A 20,620-nucleotide genomic window follows, 5' to 3' on the forward strand; every position below is an offset into this window, starting at 1 on the left:
TAATTTTTTATTACATATTAAAATAAGTACATTTATCTATGATAATCAGTGTTATACGGTGATCTTCTTGGTTTTGATATTTGTAACACTTTTGTTAGAAAGAAAAAGAAACATAAAAAATAATTTACTCATTCATTGAAATTAATGGAAGACATTACTGCTTTATATTGGAGTTAATTGTTTTTTCTTTTGTCTTCTATTTAAATTTTTAATTTTATTATTTTTATAATATTATTTTACTCAAATTGTAAATTATATATCAAATATAACAAAGTGATATTACATATTATTTATTTAAACTAGCCAAAACATATTCCTTCTCGCCCTTGTATGTCTGCATTAATGTAATTTTAAAATATGTATGAAAACAAGGATTTAAAAAATAAAAAATGTATATTTATTTTATTTTAAATGGGAAAGTTCGATAATTATATTTGGTGGATTTTTTTAAATATATGTCACTAGATAATAACATTTTTAAATAAAAATATGATACTAAAATGATTATATCTCTTTTATATAATAACTAACGAGAAAACTGTGTTGATTTTTTTTTCATGATAACAAATAATAAAATTACTATAATTATAATTATAAAAGAAAGTTTAAATAATTTCTAAATTATAGATAATTTTTACTTTTTTTAGGTAATTTTTATTATTATAAATAGCCAGTTTAAATTAATAATTAAATTTTAGAAAAAAAAATGATAAAATCGAAAAACTGTTAAATTAAAAAAATCACTTAAAATCTAAACCCATATTTGGTAAACATAAAATTATTATCTACTATTATTTATTGTTTACCATAAATCAGTACTATATATATATACTATAAAATTATTATGATATTACATAGATAATTATATACATTTAATTGATTGATTATATAAAAAATATATACATTTTGAAAATTTTAATTAAACATTTTTTATTTTCATTTATTGTAAAATTTAGATGATCAGTTAGGACTTTTGTGCTGTCTTTCTGATATGTTTACATTGATATATTAAGTTTGAAGACAGAATTAAAAAAATCAATCAAAACCAATAAAAGAAATTGATGTAGTTATTTTCCTTCATTTCCTTTTTCTTAAGCATAAACAAAATACTAATCCCAAGGTTAAACTAAAATTACTTAAGTTAATGCTTGTATTTGACTATGTGATTTGGAATTCAGCAGTAACCCCCCATGGCTAATCCATCGATGATAATTAGGTTTCTGACCACACATGACATAGTCACAGATTTATTGTTCTGTTTTTAAAAAACAAAAACACAATTTTAAAACCTTATCAACATCATGTCATCACACACGAGACAATATAAAATTAAGAATTGGTATTCGCATCTTAAACAAAAAACCATTGCATTTCGTAGCAGCAGGAACAAAATTTCGGAAAGGCCAAAAACATCTCCTTGTTTCTTTCTCCCTTTTCAGTGGGTTTTTTTTTTTTTTTTTTTTTTTTGTAAAATCTCTTCTACTCGATGCACAAAAAATTCAAGAACTGATGGCAAAGATAGAATACTTTTAAATTTTATTATTATTTGTTGAGAATTTAAAAAATGGATGATTAGCAAAGAAGAAAAGTCGATAGTCAACAGGATCTGTGCAATGATATTCCCCTACCCCTTCTGTTCCCTTTATAATAAGATGAGCTCATTATTTTTAATATTACAAAAAGCAAAATTGAAGTGTTTCAAATAAAATCAACAAAAGAGAAAAATAAAAGGAGAAAAAAAAGCATAAAAAGTTGAAACATTTACTTCTTATACAATACAAGAGGTCATATACAGAGACCTTCACTTCTCTCTTTCTCTCTCAACATTCAACCTTCTTTTCTTTCCCCTTTTCACAACCATTTCTGAGATTCCTTCTCTAGTTTTCTCTTATTGTACAATTCCCACTTACATCAATCCTTTCGGTTGTTGCTAGATTGCTTATGTGAAATTTCTTTAAAGGACTGTAAAAAGACAACCTTTCTGGGTTTATTGGTTCCTGCTTTAAATTTTCTTTCTGGGAACTATCATTTCTGGGTTTGCCTATAAAAGAAAGCATTTATACATAACTATTGTATTTTTTCAGAAAAAAAAAACATTTTTTTTTATTGATTTTGTTGTTAAAGATTTTTTTTCTCTCATTTTCCTGCAATTATTTCGTCATATCCTTTAATAAATCTGCGGGAAAGATTGATACATGGGTAAACAAGGTCCTTGCTATCACTGTGGAGTTACAAGTGAGTTCTTGTTTTTTCAATATATAATATTTTCTTTTAAGCTACTTACTGTTTTTTTTTCTTTGCAAAGAGTTTATGTATTTGTGAATTGAAATGTGTTGAGGAAAGGGATTATGTTTAATACAAACTATTAAAAAATTATGCGTGCTGTGTGATAGTCTGGATGTATATGAATTAGAAAGAATACAACTGTGCTGTTCTCCATAGTATTTGTAATTGAAAGTTGTGAAAAATCATGTTTGTTTCCTGTTTCTATGTGTTTTTGTATTCTTTTGTTGCTATTTGTTCCCCCTATCTATATTCCAAATCCAAGACCATGTAAATGTTGCAAAATTAAGCCTGGAGTGCATTGAATGTGGGTCTCCTTAATTGGAACAACACTCACTGCATTTAAGGTCTTTATCAAAGAGTCAACCCACAGTTCGTGTCTTGCTGTTTGGATGGCAATAAGATAAGGGAATCGTGCGTTTGTAAAATGCCAGAAGTTAATTCATTCATGTATTTGGAAAGACTTTTACAAAATTGTTTTCATTTGCTCTTCAAAGCAGTTTTTCACCGTGCCAGAGGATATTGGAAACATTGCATTCATCTCATCCTTCAGACATGATTTGCTACTCCCTTGCTCTCTGTCTGATGAATAATCGTTACTTGTACCTCTTCATTATTTTCTTTTGAATTATTTTTTAATTGAAACTATTAATTTTGTTTGCAACACTTATTGGTATGACTTGAAGATTTTCATTGCTTTGCTTATAATTCCAATGCACTTTTCAAAATTTTGAAGTTTTTACTACTGGTTTTGTGCTCAGTTTTCTAGCACTGTGTCTTGCACTAACTAAGTACTATGTTTTCAGTCCTTAAAAGAAGGCAATGTGCCATTCAACTTTGTTATATGTATGAGACTTCGCAGTTACTGTCAGCATTTTCAGTTAAATTGCAATAGTTGTTCTCACTATCAGCCTACAAGTGTATTTTTCAGCTAAACTGCAATCATGGACTTCACCATAGTTCTTGAGGTTTTTTAAATCAATGTTGATTTTCCTGCAAAAGGGTATTGACATGTATTACTCTCAGAAATTTAAAACCAGTCGGCTATTAAAAGGAAAATAGTCAACATTTTTTCATTTGATTGATGTTGTTTGTGGTGACAACATAGTTGGAATGACAAACAAAATAGTGATGCCTTAGCACTCTCGTTTCTGTTTGCTTAACTTAAAATCGACAGATGATGATATCTGCACCTTGAAGCTTTTGTTGAATTCAGCTTTCTAGTATATGAAAGATACTAACCAATGTAAAATATTTTAATCCAAGAGGTTTAAGCTATTTCTCAATATCTAACCTGACTTGTATTTTTTGTAATATGAATCATGAATTGGATTGTCAGGAAAATATGATATGTGGTTGTTAGTAGTGTATCCAATCTGAGTTACATCTCTAATTTTGATTACAAGGGCTCTAAATTTTTGTAGGTTTCTGACAATTGAGCATTGCAACAGGCACACCACTCTGGCGCAATGGACCACCCGAGAAGCCGGTACTATGCAATGCATGTGGGTCTCGGTGGAGGACCAAGGGAACTCTTGCAAATTATACCCCTTTACATGCTCGAACAGAAACTGATGCTTGTGGGGATCAAAGGGTTTCCAGGATAAAGAGCATATCAAATAAGAAGAGAGAAATGACATTGCTCAAGCCAAATAATGACCATGATAATGAACTATCTGGAGAGTTTGCACCTGATTACAACCAGGGATGTCAAATCTTTGCAGATGAAGATGCAAGCAACCGATCAAGTTCCGGATCAGCTATTTCTAACTCAGAGAGCTGTGCACAATATGGTGCCATGGATGCTTGTGATCTGACAGGTTGGATTAAGATCTCCATAACTGATTACAGCAGAATTGAGCATTCAACGTTTTGAATAAGTATTGGTTTTATTGCCTGTAGGGATTTATATTAGCACAATCAAGTAGTGTACAATGGAGTGTGGAAAAATGAATAAAGAATTAGATTTTGGAAATGGTTTAGTAATTGTTGATTTTTCCTGGAAGAAAAACAATTGAACTTTGCTGGCAAACCAGAAGCTCTAGTTATAACATTTGTAATGACAAGTCCTATATTTAAACAGGGCTTATCTTTTTTTCTTTTTGTTTGGTGTATATCAATATGTAACGCTTTTTCTCGTAATAATAGAATGCGAGCTCTCACATATATGCTTCATCTGTCTAGTTCATTATTAATTGACTTCAAGCAAGAATTTGTACTTGTGTTATCATGCAAAGCATATGATCTCCGCTTTTTTCTTTTATGAATACGGGTAACTATAATGTAGATATTTTGGTTGATTTAGGTCCTGTTCAGTCAGTGGTTTGGGATGCCATGGTGCCTTCAAAAAAGAGGACATGCGTTGGCCGGCCAAAGGCTTCTTCTGTTGAGAAGCTAACAAAAGATTTATGTACCATTCTTCATGAACAACAGTCTTATTTCTCTGCATCTTCTCAAGAAGATCTTCTTTTTGAAAGTGAGACACCAATGGTCTCTGTTGAGATAGGACATGGAAGCATTCTCATCAGGCATCCTAGCTATATAGTCCGTGATGAAGAGTCCGAGGCTAGTTCTCTTTCAGTTGATAATAAACAATGCCCAACGAGTGAGGCATATTCTTATGTTGGTCCCATTATGATGCATAATGATTCTAGTTACTTGAAGCCATCATCTCTAGAAGTTGAAAAGATCAGGAACTATACTGACCAAGGATGGCAGCCGGAACAACATAAAAGGCACGCTTTCTCAAACTAGTTTTTGGCATACTTTGCAGACAGCTATGATTGTTTATCATTAATTAATGTGACAAAAAAATCTGTTCTAGTGTTACACTAAGCAGCACATTTTGTTTGTTGCTGTCAAACAAAGTCTTTTGTTTCTGTATGCACGTTATGAATTTTCCTTGCGCATGGCATGAACTTGTAGAAATTGTTTTGAAAAGAGACAAACATACTCTGTCAACATTAATGTTCCTGTTTTTTAAATTTCAGTGATAAGTCTCAACTTGAAAGAGTACAGATCCTTGGCAATCATGAATCACCCCTGTGCTCTATAGATTTAAATGTGAGTTACATAGCCCTTCCCATTGTATTTTGGCTTAAATTGATAAAAAAAATTGCTCATATTTATGTTTGTGTTAACCAATTGGACATGATTTTACATCAGTGGTAGTGCTTCAAATTTTAGCACTATATTTTAATAGTTTTCTTAGATTCCTCATTCATATAACTACACAGTAATCAGGCAGGATAGCACTTCGATTCAAGATTTTTTAGAATGCTCAATATTTCCTCAAAATATTACTTTTTAGTCTAGTGTTTTCTCCTTGTTCAGTATAAATAATGTTATCGGGTAAGGCAGTAGGGCCTTAAATATGTATAATTGTTGAGTACTTAATGTAACCGCTGTTATGTCTTGTTAGGATATAGTAAACTATGAAGAGTTTTTGAGAATCTTGACAAATGAAGAGCAACAACAGTTACTGAAGTTACTTCCTGGGGTTGATACTGCTAAACTTCCTGATAGGTTGGAGGTCTACTCTTTCATTTGCTGTTCATGTTCTTCTTGTAATCGATATAAAAGCTCGCAAATTCCTGTGTTATTTTTATGTAATAGTTTTAAATCTGAATATAATCGCCACCATTGCTTTGATTTCCATCTGAATGTTGTAGCCATTCTGGAATATTTCTGTTTTTCTTAAAGGATATATTATAATTGAAAATGTTCAGACTGAGACAATCAATGTTGACAACTTGTGTGTTGTGTGTGCAGCCTTAAAGTCATGTTCAATAGTTCTCAATTCAAGGAGAACATAACTTGTTTTCAGCAGCTTCTTGCGGAAGGGGTTTTTGATATCTCTTTGTTGGGGGCAAAACCTGAAGACTGCAAGACTTTGAAAAGACTTGCAATATCCAATCTGTCGAAGTCAAAATGGGTTGAACACTATAATTTTCTCAAGGTTTGTACTATGTACTAGTTTTTTATGTCACAAATAGCATCTTGTTTGAGTATGTTGATACCTAAAAGATGTTACTTCTTTCTACGGATGCAGAAATGTAAAAATAAAGGTGGAAAATTTGATTCTTTTGGATCTGCTGTTACAGCAACAACTAATGCTGCAAACAAGAGAACGCGTGACAGCAGAAATCAAAACTTCCCAGGTTAGCTGAAAATCTCGTATATCTAATATTAGGATACAAACAAAGTCTCACATTGGATAAAACAAGAGATGAACATGAGTTTATATACACATAAGATATCTTCCTTGGTAAGAGGTCTTTTGGAGTAGTATCAAAAACAAATCCGTGAAGACTTTTAATAGAGATTGGACAATATCTTATTATTGTGACAATATATGTGTATTGAACCTCCCTATAGCTAAGACCAATAAAAAAACCTTTCGATTATTTTCTCCCTAATGTAAACAACTTTTACATTGCATTTAGAAAATTGTTACTGGTATTAACTGGTTAATCACACACACTTAGTTATGATCCCTAAAACTGATCTTGCAAATTTCAGAATTGAATACAGAAATGAGGAGCCCAAAAAGAATGATCACAAAGGTTAGCTGTGAGGTGAAAGAGGGTGTAGAAGATGGTGCTTGCTATAGTCCAAAAAGCCTATTTGCTTTGCCTACTGATGCTAGTTCACTCATGCTTGGTTCTTTGAACTTTGTGGAGGAGATCAGTGAGCAGGATCTGCTGCTAGAGGTGCCATCTAACACTTCTTTTCCTCAGGCAGAGCTCTTGCACCCAAGTGCTAGTAGCAGCTCAGTCTACTCACATCTTATTCATCATTAAGCACACACACTCTTTACCAGTTCATTTGGATGCTTAATTATGGACCATGTTTTACATCTTAAACACATGATGGTTGTGCTTTTGTTTACTTGCAAGTTGCAACCTTCCTTAGCTTGGATTGCCAACTATGAAAGTTGGGTGGCTTTTTCACTTCTTTTTTTTTGTTGTTGTATAGGTTGGTATAAGGTTGTAACATAGCATGACATGAAGAGGGATTATGTAATAATATCCAGAGCTTTTGTGAATAATTTTTCCACTTTTTTTAATTTTTTACTCAAAAATAAAATGAGAAGACATCATTATAGGAGGTGTGTGGAGGAACTGGACAATCATAGATCTAAAGTTAAGTTTCAGAGTGTCTGACACCCCATACCCGACATTCTAAAGGTGCATTTGATTTGATTCATTCCTTTGTCGAATGCTTAATTGAGATGTAACATGAGATGAAATTTTATGGGTCCAGAGAGAAGTTTTTGTTAGTGCTACTATGTCGGGTCAGTTCACGTTATTAACGTTGTTTTCTAAAAAATAGTGATAAGTTGTAGTTTTTTAGGGACATATACTCTGCTACATAAATTAAATAATTGCCAAAATAGGATTAAATTTATTTGTTCACTTAGTTCAGCAATTAATATAATTTAAAATTATATCTTTTCAAAACTTAATTAAGAAACGAAGAGGAGGCTTGGATGATAGTTTAATAAGAGAAGAATTTGAGTTTTGATTCGTTTTAAGAATAGTTTATAACGTAATATAATTTTTAGCCGTTATTTTACACATTTTATTTTATTAAATTTATAAAATGCACTCTCTAATCACCTTGTCTGCAAAATTTTCTCAATATAAGAAGCGATTTGTTGTAATTATTCAGGAGAATAAAAGAATACGACTCCTCTAAAATGGAGTGATAAACTTTAGAAGATGATAGTGAAAACATATGGGTGATTAATTTATTTTTATATAATAAAAAATAATAAAATTATAATTTTATTGGAGACAGTTTTATTTATTTTGTAAATAATATTTTAATTATGTTTCAATGTTCACAAAATCTAATTCTGTTTACACACCTTTGTAATTACTTTATATACTAGGAATTCTGTTTAATATCTTTTTTAATTCAAAAATTATTCACCAAATCTCCTTGATTCACACTACTTTCCTTCATTAATAAGAATATTCTTTATGTGCACCTACTAGCTCTCAATAAGAAAAAATATTTTTATCACTATACACTCATATTTTTGTCAATCTTTTTCTCAAAACTGCTTAGTTTGATAGTTCAAAAACACGTATTATCTTATTTCCATTTCACCCACTCAATCACATGACTAGACTGATTATATATATATATATATATATATATATATATATATATATATATATATATATATATCCATCGAGGAAGAAACATGATCTTATACACAATCAGATTAATCCTCTTGAGAATGTGATATGGTCCAATAGATCTTACAAAATCTCTTAAATGAAATAAAATTTAAAAAATATTACTAAACTCTTTTGTTTCTAAGAAAATGTTAAAATAAATTAAAATTTTAAAATAATTACTAAACTTTTTTTTTCCTTAATTTTTTAAATAAAATAAATCTTTTATCATAATCCTTTTAAAATATTTTATTTTAAATTAAAAAATTAAAAAAATATTTTATTTTTTATTTAAAATATATATTTAACAACATTTATTTATTTTCTTAATTATTATAACATGTAGGTCTCATATTAAACACCTAACAAATTAAGTTAAATCTCAGAGAAATAATTAAATTTAAATTCACCTTTCAATAATGATCAAACATTGACATTACAAATTATACAATAGAAAAATTATTTTAAATATGAAACACCATGTTAAAATCATCACTACATTAAAATTAATTATTTTAAAACAATAAAATTATTTTTTTAAATCCCTAAAGAAAATAAAAAATTTGAATAAGAATTTTAAAGGAAAATATAAAGTATATTTTTAATTAAAAAATATTTATTATACTTTTCATTCCTAAAATTCTTTAAACATTGTTACAATGAGTGAAGTAAAATTGTTTAAATAGCTTTTTTAAATAAACTTATTAAAGATGAAAAATAAAAGCATTAAAAAGAATGAAAAGGGATACCACGTATAACTTTGCTTTTGTTTATCATTATCACACTGTTCTATAACTTTCAATTTAATGATGATTTTTTTAAAACTTCCCATGAAAACTTATTAACATATAAATTATATATATATATATATATATATATATATATATATATATATATATATATATATATATATATATATATATATATGGGTCTGCTAACGCACGTATGTCTGTTTTTCAGTTGGTACATGTACCGAGTTTTAGCAGACAAAAATACCCTTATATATCATGGATTCTAAGTTTTAAGCTTAATGGTATTTTAATAATTTCATTCTCAAAACTAAAAAAACAAGAAACTCTCAAACTTTTACTCACCTCCCTCATTCCTCTCGACCCTTCCTTTTTCATCTCTCTCACCCTGCTCTAGCCCTAAGTGAAAAAGTCAGAAACATTTGTCGTTAAATAATTTGTCTTTGTAAAGAATTGAGTCATTGACATATTTCCCTTTAAGCAAAAGTTCATTCAAAATCTCTTCAATTTCATCATCTTCACTAACCTTTCTAATTTCATCATCTGCAGATCTCTAAAAAAACTCTCTAGGCCAATTACCAATTCTTTCATATGTCATTATGCTTCTGAAAATTAGATAAGACAAAAATTGAAAACTCATTATAAAATCATTTATTTAAGAAATTGTTTAACCGCGAGTGTTTCTGATTTTTTCCAGGCCAATTACCATTTTTTTTGGATGTCAGTATGCTTCTGAAAATTATATAAAATGAAAACTCATTATTTTTTTAAGAAATTGTTTAACCGCGAGTGTTTTTTATTTTTTTCAGGTCAATTATCAATTCCTTCATATGTCATTATGCTTGTGAAAATTAGATAAAATTAGATAAGACAAAAATTATAAAACTAAAACTCATTATAAAATCATTTTTTGTAAGAAATTGTTTAACCGTGAGTGTTTCTGATTTTTTTTTCAGTTGGTGTTACGACAGAGAAAATGTTGGAATGAGAGAAATGAGAAACAAAGGGTTGAGAGGAATGAGAGGAGTGAATAAGGGTTTCGGGTTTATTTTTTTTAGTTTTGAGAATGAAAATTATTAAAATACCCTTAACATTAAAACTTATAATCCATGATATATAAGGATATTTTTGTCCACTAAAACCCGGTCCACATTGCTAAAATGTATCAACTGAAAAACAGGCGGCATACGCGCGTTAGCAAACCCATATATATATATATATATATATATATATATATATATATATATATATATATATATATATGATATTTATTAATATATATTAAATTTTACGTAATATATAATTAAAAAAATCGTATTCAAACATATTTTTATTGTTGCTATTCATTATTAATGTTAAAATCTAATATAGTATATTCAAGATAAATTAAAATAATATTTGACTAGCAGATTAACCATGTTCATTTTTAATAGGAAAATGTTGACACTGAATCAGTTAATCAAAATTGTAACGTTATAATTTAATCCTTTTGGAAAAGATTAGGAATTATCAAATATTATTAAATATTTAAACATTTTTAAAATAAATAAAAAATACAAACCATATAGAAACACCTCAATATGCCTGTCTACAAATTAATCAGAACAGGTTATGAGACTCTTGCATTCTTCATTCTCTATCTCCCATCCCAATAATTTCGAGGGTTCCTCCATGTAACCACCTTCGTTTTACACCACCCTTGTTTTCGATTTTCTCTCTCTGTTCTTCTGTCGATTTCAATTTTACTCTGTTACAGGACGTCATCAGAAGTAAGAACTGCCGCTTTCTGATTTTCGGTTTTCGTCGCCCACACTCACCGGGGGACCCATCCTTATTTCTCCTCCTCCACCAGGGATTTCATCCAAGGTATCGTCTTCTTATAGCATAGCATTCATCCACTTTGTTTTTACTGTTTTTCTTTTCTACGTTTATCTCGATTTTTTATCTTCGTTTATCTCGATTTTTGATTTTCGTTCTCTGTATCCGCATTAGATTACGGGGATTTACTTTAACCCCTTTAGAAGGTGAAAAAATGTATCCCCAATAATTGAAAATGCAATGCAGTGTTGAATGATGTTCAGCTGCAATTTTATGCCGTTTGTTTTAGATGGCAAGGTTGGGTGCAGGGCTGTATTATTGTGATAACCTTTCTTGTCTTCCGAATAACCTCTATCTCACACTACTCTTCCACCGCTCCGACTGTGTATATCTGCTGTCAACTTTATCCACCACCACCGTTCTCTCACCCAACACTGCACCGAACGCTCCCACTCACTCACCTACAAAGACCCTTGGCAATCCTTTCACTCACTCGTTTACGGAGTTAAAGATTGAGCAGTTGAGCACGTGGAATCCGATACAATTGCAGAATGTGTACCACTTAAAGGAGATTGTTGATTTAAAGTAGTAATAGGATAATTCCTGGTGGGCGAAGAGAAAGATGATCCATATCTGTCATATCGGACTGTCTTAGGACTATGAACACGGCCTGCACTTTTTAACTCTATTCTTAATCCAGACAAAAAGAAACTTAGCTAATTCTTTTGAAATGGCCACCCTGATAACAACATATCATACTTTTCCAAATACTCTAATAAGTCTCCTTGCTTTAACCTGCTAAATCAGCAATAGGATTGGCAATCACACCCAGATAAAAAATGATTACTATCATCTTGAATAATTTGCTGCCACGATTTGTATTTGTTAGTGGGACTCTGCATGTAATGTCGTTGCCACACAAAGGCCTTACCATCCATGGATAAAAGCAGCAACCTACTGCCTTGCACCTCCGGTGTCCGCTCCGGATCAAATTGCCTTCCCTTTCCATTTGCGAAAGTTTGAGCATAAAAGTTGGGAAATGGTATTTGGCACGCACCATCGTTGAAGTTCCTACCATCGACATTTTTACCTAGATTTCCTCCTCACAAGATCCGTGTTTGGATGTCTGCAATGCTGTTAGCACTGCTGTAAGTCCATCAATGGACTTCTGCATTTTTTCCAAGGAAAATCGTACCAATTCTTGATGATCATAGAGATTTTTTCACAAGAATCCATGTGGTTTTCCAATTCCTTGACCGTCACCATCATCCCCAAAGCTAATTGATACCAATGTGATAACCTTTCTTTTCTTTTGAACACCCATTATCTCACACTACTTTTCCACCCGTCCAACTCTGTGTATCTGCCCTGCTCTGTCTATCCACCACCACCGTTCTCTCACCCAAAACTGCATCGAACGCTCCCACTCATGGATTTACAATTGGACATGGACATGACATGACCTTGGGAGAAAGGGGTGTTTTTGAAAAGTATCATGGTTGCTCATGGTGCATGGTCTTTATTGTGGGTAATCGATGGTCTTCTAAATCATTGAGGTAAGGTCAGCTCTTGTTTGGCGTGCCTTCTTTGTGCAACTGAGACATTAATCTAGAACCTTTATTCTAAGAAATAGTGCCTTAGTAGTGTCTAGTGTTATTAATGAAATGAAACGGATAATATGGATATCCACATGATGAGATGGCCATATGATTTACTAAGAAGGTTCAAAGAAAGAAGAAATCCTCTACTATCCCCTCTTCTCTGAATATTTTTCATGCCATAATGTTTATTTTCAGTCCCACACAAAATTGTGCAACTTGGAGTTAGTTATTTTTCACCAATACTTTTCCTCCTTTCTGCACAAACATGTCAATTAGGTCATAAAAGAATTTCCCTGATCATTATTTCCCACTTTTGCCTTTGCTCCAATTGGCCTCATAGCATTACTCTCTCTCTGTAGTTTATATTAAATTTTTACTTGTAACCCTGTTGAGAAGTGTCCAACATATCATGAAGGCATGCTGTGTCCAACAAGTATGTGACTCCTTGATAGAGTGTTCTTTAGATGTGTCCGTGCTTCCTAGAGCAACTTGTTTAGCTTTTTCTAAATGGCTATTTTACACTTTAATTCTTCCCATGAAAGTTATGATTGAGTTGTTAATCTATATGGAAACATTCGTTGCTTTCTTTTTTCTAATTTGAACACTTTTTGACAGTGCACGTAAGTTTTTCTATCTCTTGTTGAGGGAATGGGAGCTTGAAATTTTGTTCAATTCAGAGTCATAGAGAGAAATGAAAACACCAGAAAATAATGGTCATTCGAAGGAAGAAAGATATGGCTCTTTGATGAAAGATGGGGCCACTTCCCCCGTTAGGCCAGTGTTTAAGCGACGTAAAGTTTCCGCCATTCGGGATTTCCCTGATGGGTGTGGACCATCTGCTTCAAAGATTGATGAAGTATCAAATATAAATACTGCAGGTTGTGGTTCTGTTAATGGTACAATTGTTGAGGTTAAGAATGGTGAACATTTAGTGGGTGTGAAAACTTCCACATGTGAAAATGATGGTTGGCATTCTGAGGTGAAAGGTTTTCGTTTCACCGAGACTCATGTCCCAACAGCTGACAGTGGTTTGGATAAGGACAACCCCATGGTCTCATCTTATCATGTGGATGGATCTACTGCTGAAGATAAAACGGGAATAGTGACTATTAGCCAAATCAATGATTGTGGATCTACTGCTGAAGATAAACCGGGGGTAGTAGTGACTAATAGCCAAAGCACTGATCTTGGTTTGAACGAGGAAAGCCCTGTAGACACATCTCATAGAGTGGATGAACATAATGCCGAAGATGAAGCTGCAAAAGTGACTCTTGGGCGAACAACTGATTGTGGTGTGAATCAGGAAATCCCTGTGGTCTCATCTCATCAAGTGGACGGGTCTACTCGAGAAGATAACCCTGCAAAAGTGATGCTTGCTCAAACAGAGGACTGCAGTTTGAATCTGGAAAACCATGAGGTCTCATCACATCAAGTGAATGGGCCCATCACAGAAGATAAACTGGCAAAAGTGACTGGTGAGCGAACAACTGACTGTGGTTTGAATAAGGAAAACCCTGCGGTCTCATCTCATCTAGTGGATGGCCCTGCTGCCGAAGATAAACCTGCAGAAGTGCCTTTAATGGACCAGGAAACTTTGAATACAGAGTTTTCAAGAACTGCAAACACTGGAAAATGTAACTCCTCATATATGTTGGAGTCGTCTTCACCAGTGGGTGAGATGGCTGTGCCGGATGGTTCAAAACACTTATCCATTGATAAAACATCAGCTTCCAGTGCTTGTATGGTGGAGCCTATAACTAGAAGGTACCTTCCGCAAAGAAAAGTTTCAGCTGTTAGAAACTTCCCTCCTTTATGTGGACGTAGTGCTCCACGTCTCGGTAAGGACAAGCATGTGTGTCTAGAGGGGACCTCTTCTTTGAACAACAAGACAAAAGGTCAACAAAACCTGGCTGTAGATGACAATCCATTGAAAAAAGTAGCAGCTACTGATGTAAAAGAAGGTAAAAGTAATATTCAGGATGAATATAATTGCAACAGGAAGCTTGTTGACATCGATCAACTTGATTCTGAAAGAAATTCTGCAGAGAGATTGAAAAAGCTGCGTGCATGTGAACCATCGTCTGAGATGAAAAAGTCAACTGAAAATGAGAGAGAAAAGTATGCTACACCCCCTGAAACAAGTAATCACCATCAGATCAAAATAAATTCTAAGGCGGTGGTAAAAGAGAAAAATAGGGATGAGACAAAGCCTTCGTGGATATCTCAATCTAAGCATAAATTGAAAGGGAATTTTAATAGACTGCAGGTCACATCACAGAGGAAAGTAATACTAGGTTTGATGGCTGATTCAGAATGTCCGTGGAGGTCTGATAAAGGTACCTCCAAATTTAAGTTGGGTGCTGGTAATAGTAAAGGCAAGAGAAAGAAAGGTGATTCTTTTGCATTGCCTGATAGGTCTAGAACAGAGTATAGTGGTTTGTTGAATGATTCTGAGAAGAAACCTTTGAAAAAGAAAAAGGGAAATCCTGCTTCTGTAGGTATGGGTGAATTAGTACTTTGGGAAAAGGAGGATTATCTTAACCCTAATGAAAATGATGACACTCTTCAAATTGTTCTGAGATCAAATGAGTTTGATGTAAACCTTACTCCCTCTTCTCATTCGAATTTCACTGGTGATGAGAATGACCCAAATGTGACCCGAAAAAAAGTGAGGGAAACATTACGGTTGTTTCAAGTTATTTGTAGAAAGCTTTTACAGGAAGTAGAATCAAAGTTAAATGAGCGAGCAAATAATAAGAGAGTTGATTTAGTTGCTTCAAAGATCCTTAAGGAGAATGGGAAATATGTCAACACAGGCAAACAAATACTAGGCTGTGTCCCTGGTGTCGAAGTCGGTGATGAATTTCAATATAGAGTGGAGCTTAATATAGTTGGCCTTCATCGTCCAATTCAAGGTGGCATAGATTATGTGCGACACAACGGTAAGATCCTTGCAACCAGTATTGTTGCATCAGGGGGCTATGCTGACGATTTGGATAATTCGGATGTATTGACATATACAGGACAGGGTGGAAATGTGATGAACAGTGATAAGGAACCTGAAGATCAGAAGCTTGAGCGGGGCAATCTTGCTTTGATGAACAGTAGTATTGAAAAGAATCCTGTTAGAGTAATTCGTGGCTCTGAGTCAATGGATGGAAAATGCAGGACTTATGTTTATGATGGGGTGTATGTAGTTGAGGCAGGTTGGGATGAACACGGACCACACGGGAAGAAAATTTTTAAATTTCGACTGCAAAGAGAACCTGGTCAACCAGAGCTTCCTTTGAGAGTAGTGAAGAAATCTAAAAAGTTCAAAACGAGAGAAGGTGTATGTGTTGCTGATATTTCTTTTGGAAAAGAACGAATTCCAATATGCGCTGTGAACACCATAGATGATGAAAAACCTCCTCCATTTAATTACATAACTAGCATGATATACCCCAAATTCCATCTCCTTCCTGCCGAAGGATGTGATTGTATTAGTGGATGCTCAGATTTGGAAAAATGTTTGTGTGTGGTGAAGAATGGGGGAGATATTCCATTCAATCACAATGAGGCTATTGTACAAGCAAAACCTTTAGTCTATGAGTGTGGACCTACTTGTAAGTGTCCTTCAACGTGCTATAATAGAGTCAGCCAACTTGGCATAAAGTTTCCACTTGAAATATTTAAAACCCAGTCAAGGGGATGGGGTGTGAGATCCCTGAGTTCAATCCCTTCAGGAAGTTATATCTGTGAATATATAGGGGAGCTTCTTGAAGAAAAGGAAGCTGAACTAAGGGCAGGTAATGATGAGTATCTTTTTGATATTGGAAATAACTGCAGCAACAGTACTCTCTGGGATGGACTTACGACTCTCATGCCGGATGCACAGACAAGTTCCTGCGATGTTGTGAAGGATGGTGGTTTTACTATTGATGCTGCTGAGTTTGGCAATATAGGGAGATTCATTAACCATAGTTGCTCACCTAATATAATTGCTCAGAACGTCCTTTATGATCATCATGACACCAGAATGCCTCACATAATGTTCTTTGCTGCTGATAACATTCCTCCTTTGCAAGAGCTGACCTACGATTACAACTACGAACTAGATCAAGTCCGCGATTCTGATGGTAATATAAAAAGGAAGTATTGTTACTGCGGTTCTGCTGAATGTACTGGCAGAATGTATTGATCAATGGAATCGTGTTTTTGTAGCTCTAGTGCAAACTTCATCAATATTAAACAAATTCCAACTTGAATTTCAGCAACTACTGTTGATATTGATATCTCTATCCACAACTCAGTTTGAATAAACAAGTATTTACAAGAGAAAATACTTAAAATTAATATAAAATAAAGTTTTATAAATTAAATTACAATTTTTGCATTTTAACTTCTACAGAAATGCTCATTCAACTTCTGTAAAAATGGAGAGTTGTAGATTGTTTTTAACTTATGAAAAGGTTTGATCTATTGGTGGGTACTTTCTTTTATATATTATGTAACTATTATTTTTACATAATTCAATTCTTAACATCTATGATTGTGAATTTGATGCTTAAAAGATCTGAAGTTCGCACTAAGTTTGTTGAAAGCAAAAGACATTGTTATTTAAACATGTAAAACATGTAAGTTTATCGAAAACAAATTGCATATTTATCACATCATTAAAAAGTAATTTTTTAGTAAATATCTAGATTGGTTCATGATATATCATTTAATTAGTTGATTGCTCCTTGAAACATCTATTTATTTAAGAATATTTAATATTTGATATACATTTATTGAGTAAAACTCAAGAAAAATTATCTCTAAAAGACAAATTTAAATAATATTAATATTTTTATTCAATAGGATTGTTGTTTCAAAGGGTTAATTTAACAGAAATGATATTTTAATCAAACTGTATCAAATAAATATAAATGTGTTACCTATTATTACACTATTAATTTGCTATAAAAATTCATTCTTGTTATAATCTTTTGGAGATATTATATATTAATTTAAGTGACAAATTGAAGTACCATACCTATGCCAATGCCATCATATGTGCATGGCCTATCAGTTTAATTTCAAGCATAACAATGTCGAAGGAATTCTCATTAACATCAACAGAGCAGCACTTTTTATTTGTTCATATTATGAATTCCCACAGTTCTACAAAGAGCACTAGATCCACTGACCACAAAGGAACATTCTAAGAATTTCAGAATCCATAAACAACAAAACACTAGTAATCTAGTGACCATCTACATTGGTGAAATCAGAAAGTGTTTTTTCCTTTTATCCAAGGTGAATTTCTGAGTCATAAACAGCTCCAGCCTCCCAATCACCAGAAATAACATTCTTGGATTGCACCCAATACTGCTCTGCATTACCACTCAATTGGAACCTCAACTTTATGTCACCCCTTGGCGGGTTCTCGGCATCAAACACTGTCCCAAATGCTCTGCGCATTCGCCTCCACTCTTGGCACTCTTCCTACTCCAACAATATTTCATCAATTCAAGAATAGTTACTGAATACAAACATATCTCATTCTAGCATTCAAAATTTCTATTTATACCTGCCACAACTCAACAGCAGTGACGTCGTAAGTTCCACCGATATAGAGAATGAGAATGGCCAGGTAGTGAGGGTTTCTGCTGTGTTCGTGGACCTTAACCAAGAGGTTGTAGCCACCGTATCTACAGGGGACCCTTCTGTATTCTACGTCCACTACACCGTATTTCAATAGCTCTGCAGCTGCATACGTGTTTCTCCCCAATTTTGAGTAGCCACGTGCACTCATTATAAAGTCTGTTCTGTCTCCCTCACCATAATCTGTCACCACCACGTATGCTCCATTCTCATCGCACAATTCTGCTATTTTACACCTAACCTGATTTTTCATCATCACCATAACCCTTCTTTTATATATATATATCACAAATGAACCAACTACTTCCAACAGATTATGGAATGTATGATTTGACGGATCCATATAAGAAATTTAGTCTACTTAAAGAAGCATGTTTTGAGGACGTAATACTTTTAAATGAAAAAGGCTACAAGAAACTAAAGGGGTTCATCGAGTGCAGTAACCTGATAACATGCCCCACAGCCAGATCCATTCTTCCATAGCCAGGACACGCCTGCAACACTTCCATCGTTTACTGTTTTTCCATATTCGCCAAAGCCACAAGCTCCCCCTAAAACATTATTAAATCATTTCTGTTCACAACTAATATGTGTAAAAAGAAAAAAGAACAAATTTACAGTCATCTAACAAAGAACATGATTTTTATCGTAATAATTATTATAAAAATGAATAACTTATAGTTTTTATATATTATAAACATGGCACTCAAGTACACTGTTTTACTGTAGGAAACACACGTAGATCTCCACCTCTCAGCTATACCACAATCTTATCATGGAGGGACGTCTGAATCACGATCTATATATGATTTATTACGTGATTGGTTCAAAATTACTTTACAATCAATAATAATGATCATGAAGACTAACATAAACTGTGATGACACATAAATAATGTTAAAATATTATCAAAATATCATTATCCTTTGTTGAAAATAACATTTATATGTCACTTATGCAAGTTTTTGTCCATTATATATAAACAAACAATATAAAAATGTGCTTGGTACACACCATACATGTACGAGTGCAAGAATAGATAATAGAAAAGAAGGTTCATACTTGGATTTCCATAACAATCTGGGCTACCATAATAGGTTGCTCTTGAGCAAGTAAAAGAGTCCTGAGAGGAACACAGGGCAGGTAAGAGCAGTGTGAGACAGAGAAGGCCAAGTTGGTGCTTAAAATTGAGTTCCATGTTAAAACAGAAAGAACAGAGGAATGCAACAAGTTTTAGAAGTGATGAATGCTAGAAAATATAGCATATAAGTGAAGCAGGAAGAACTACGAACAAAAGAAAGCTTGATGGAATAGAAAGCAAACGTGTTGAGTGATATATATAGTACTGGTCTCAAGGGTTTGGTGGCAGAAGATTAGAATAATGATGTGTAGCTGTAGACCCTATTGATGACCCCTCACGGGACAGGGTGATCATTTCTTATATTAGAACCAATTTCTTATGAGAAATGGAAAAGGCCTAACTTTGTTGTATTCGAAACTGTTTTTTTGGATGATATCTCTGCACTTGCAGCTTAACTCAAGCTTCAGAGTTCTGATAGGAATTTTAGCCAAACAGAATAATGGAAAGAAGATATTGTTAGATACTCTTCCATGTTGATAGATTTAAAGGATAAACAAGAAAGAGGACTATGTAAACTTAAGCTATGTTCATAATTCACTACAACCTCTCAATTTTTGTAGGAGATTATTCCCACAGAGTCAAATTTAGACAGTTTTACAAGTTGTTACGATTCTATGTATTAAAATAATATCATTATCCGAAGTATTATCGATTTGAGTATGAAATATTATTATCATGATTTTATTTTTAAAAAATGTTTTGAATAGTTGAACAGAAAATAAATATTTAAATTGTTTTTGTTTCTGATTGAATGTCTTTAATTAGAAGATTTAAGAAATTTGTCTTGGTTTAAGGGGTGGAGGTTAATTTTTTTTTTCACAAATAATTTCTATGTTCTAAGCTTAGGTCTAGGTTTTATCTTTAGATTTTTTCTATATGGTTTGGTTAGATCGGGCATTAGATTGTAAAAAACACTTTGATGCTAAAGTCAGTGTTTATCTGAATACTCTAACAATAAATACGTAGTAAAAGTAACCAAGTATCTCAATGTCAAACTAGTATTTATAGATTTTAAGATGTTAGTATTAGCTAATTACAGCTCAAACAGTAATGATCTGATTTAGAGTTAATATAATTATTCTCATTGCTAATTTTGTCTGTAATTCGATCAAATCGATCTACCGATCATTTTAGAAAAAATTGAAAAGATTGTTGACAGCTCAGTCCATAGTTGATCGAACAGTCACATTGTACATAATTAAATATTCATAT

At 32.8% G+C, this 20,620-nt stretch overlaps 3 protein-coding genes across 4 annotated transcripts; 2 read left to right on the forward strand and 1 right to left on the reverse strand.

Moving 5' to 3' along the window:
• Window positions 1-1,771: 1,771 nt before the first annotated feature.
• Window positions 1,772-7,333, forward strand: LOC148191929 (GATA transcription factor 26-like). 2 transcript variants are annotated; one of them, XM_088100791.1, is made up of 8 exons: window positions 1,772-2,235; window positions 3,708-4,103; window positions 4,589-5,018; window positions 5,274-5,346; window positions 5,705-5,808; window positions 6,055-6,241; window positions 6,335-6,443; window positions 6,805-7,333. In XM_088100791.1, the coding sequence occupies exons 2-8, from the start codon at window positions 3,917-3,919 to the stop codon at window positions 7,083-7,085; spliced, it is 1,371 nt and encodes a 456-aa protein (XP_087956917.1). In that variant the 5' UTR covers window positions 1,772-2,235; window positions 3,708-3,916; the 3' UTR covers window positions 7,086-7,333. The 2 variants fall into 2 exon arrangements, with proteins under 2 accessions (XP_087956917.1, XP_087956916.1); XM_088100790.1 differs by having other exon boundaries at window positions 3,735-4,103.
• A 3,455-nt stretch (window positions 7,334-10,788) lies between these two features.
• Window positions 10,789-16,895, forward strand: LOC124837331 (uncharacterized). Its single transcript, XM_088100750.1, has 3 exons — window positions 10,789-10,893; window positions 10,977-11,086; window positions 13,255-16,895. The coding sequence occupies exon 3, from the start codon at window positions 13,331-13,333 to the stop codon at window positions 16,817-16,819; it is 3,489 nt and encodes a 1,162-aa protein (XP_087956876.1). The 5' UTR covers window positions 10,789-10,893; window positions 10,977-11,086; window positions 13,255-13,330; the 3' UTR covers window positions 16,820-16,895.
• A 779-nt stretch (window positions 16,896-17,674) lies between these two features.
• LOC148191930 (expansin-like B1) lies at window positions 17,675-19,834 on the reverse strand. Its single transcript, XM_088100776.1, has 4 exons — window positions 19,330-19,834; window positions 18,712-18,818; window positions 18,194-18,508; window positions 17,675-18,108 (listed from the first exon to the last, which is right to left on the reverse strand). The coding sequence occupies exons 1-4, from the start codon at window positions 19,463-19,465 to the stop codon at window positions 17,911-17,913; spliced, it is 756 nt and encodes a 251-aa protein (XP_087956902.1). The 5' UTR covers window positions 19,466-19,834; the 3' UTR covers window positions 17,675-17,910.
• Window positions 19,835-20,620: the final 786 nt, after the last annotated feature.

Source organism: Vigna umbellata, chromosome 10, assembly GCF_029865625.1.
Source record: "Vigna umbellata cultivar VRB3 chromosome 10, Vumbellata_1.0, whole genome shotgun sequence".
NCBI lineage: Eukaryota > Viridiplantae > Streptophyta > Magnoliopsida > Fabales > Fabaceae > Vigna > Vigna umbellata.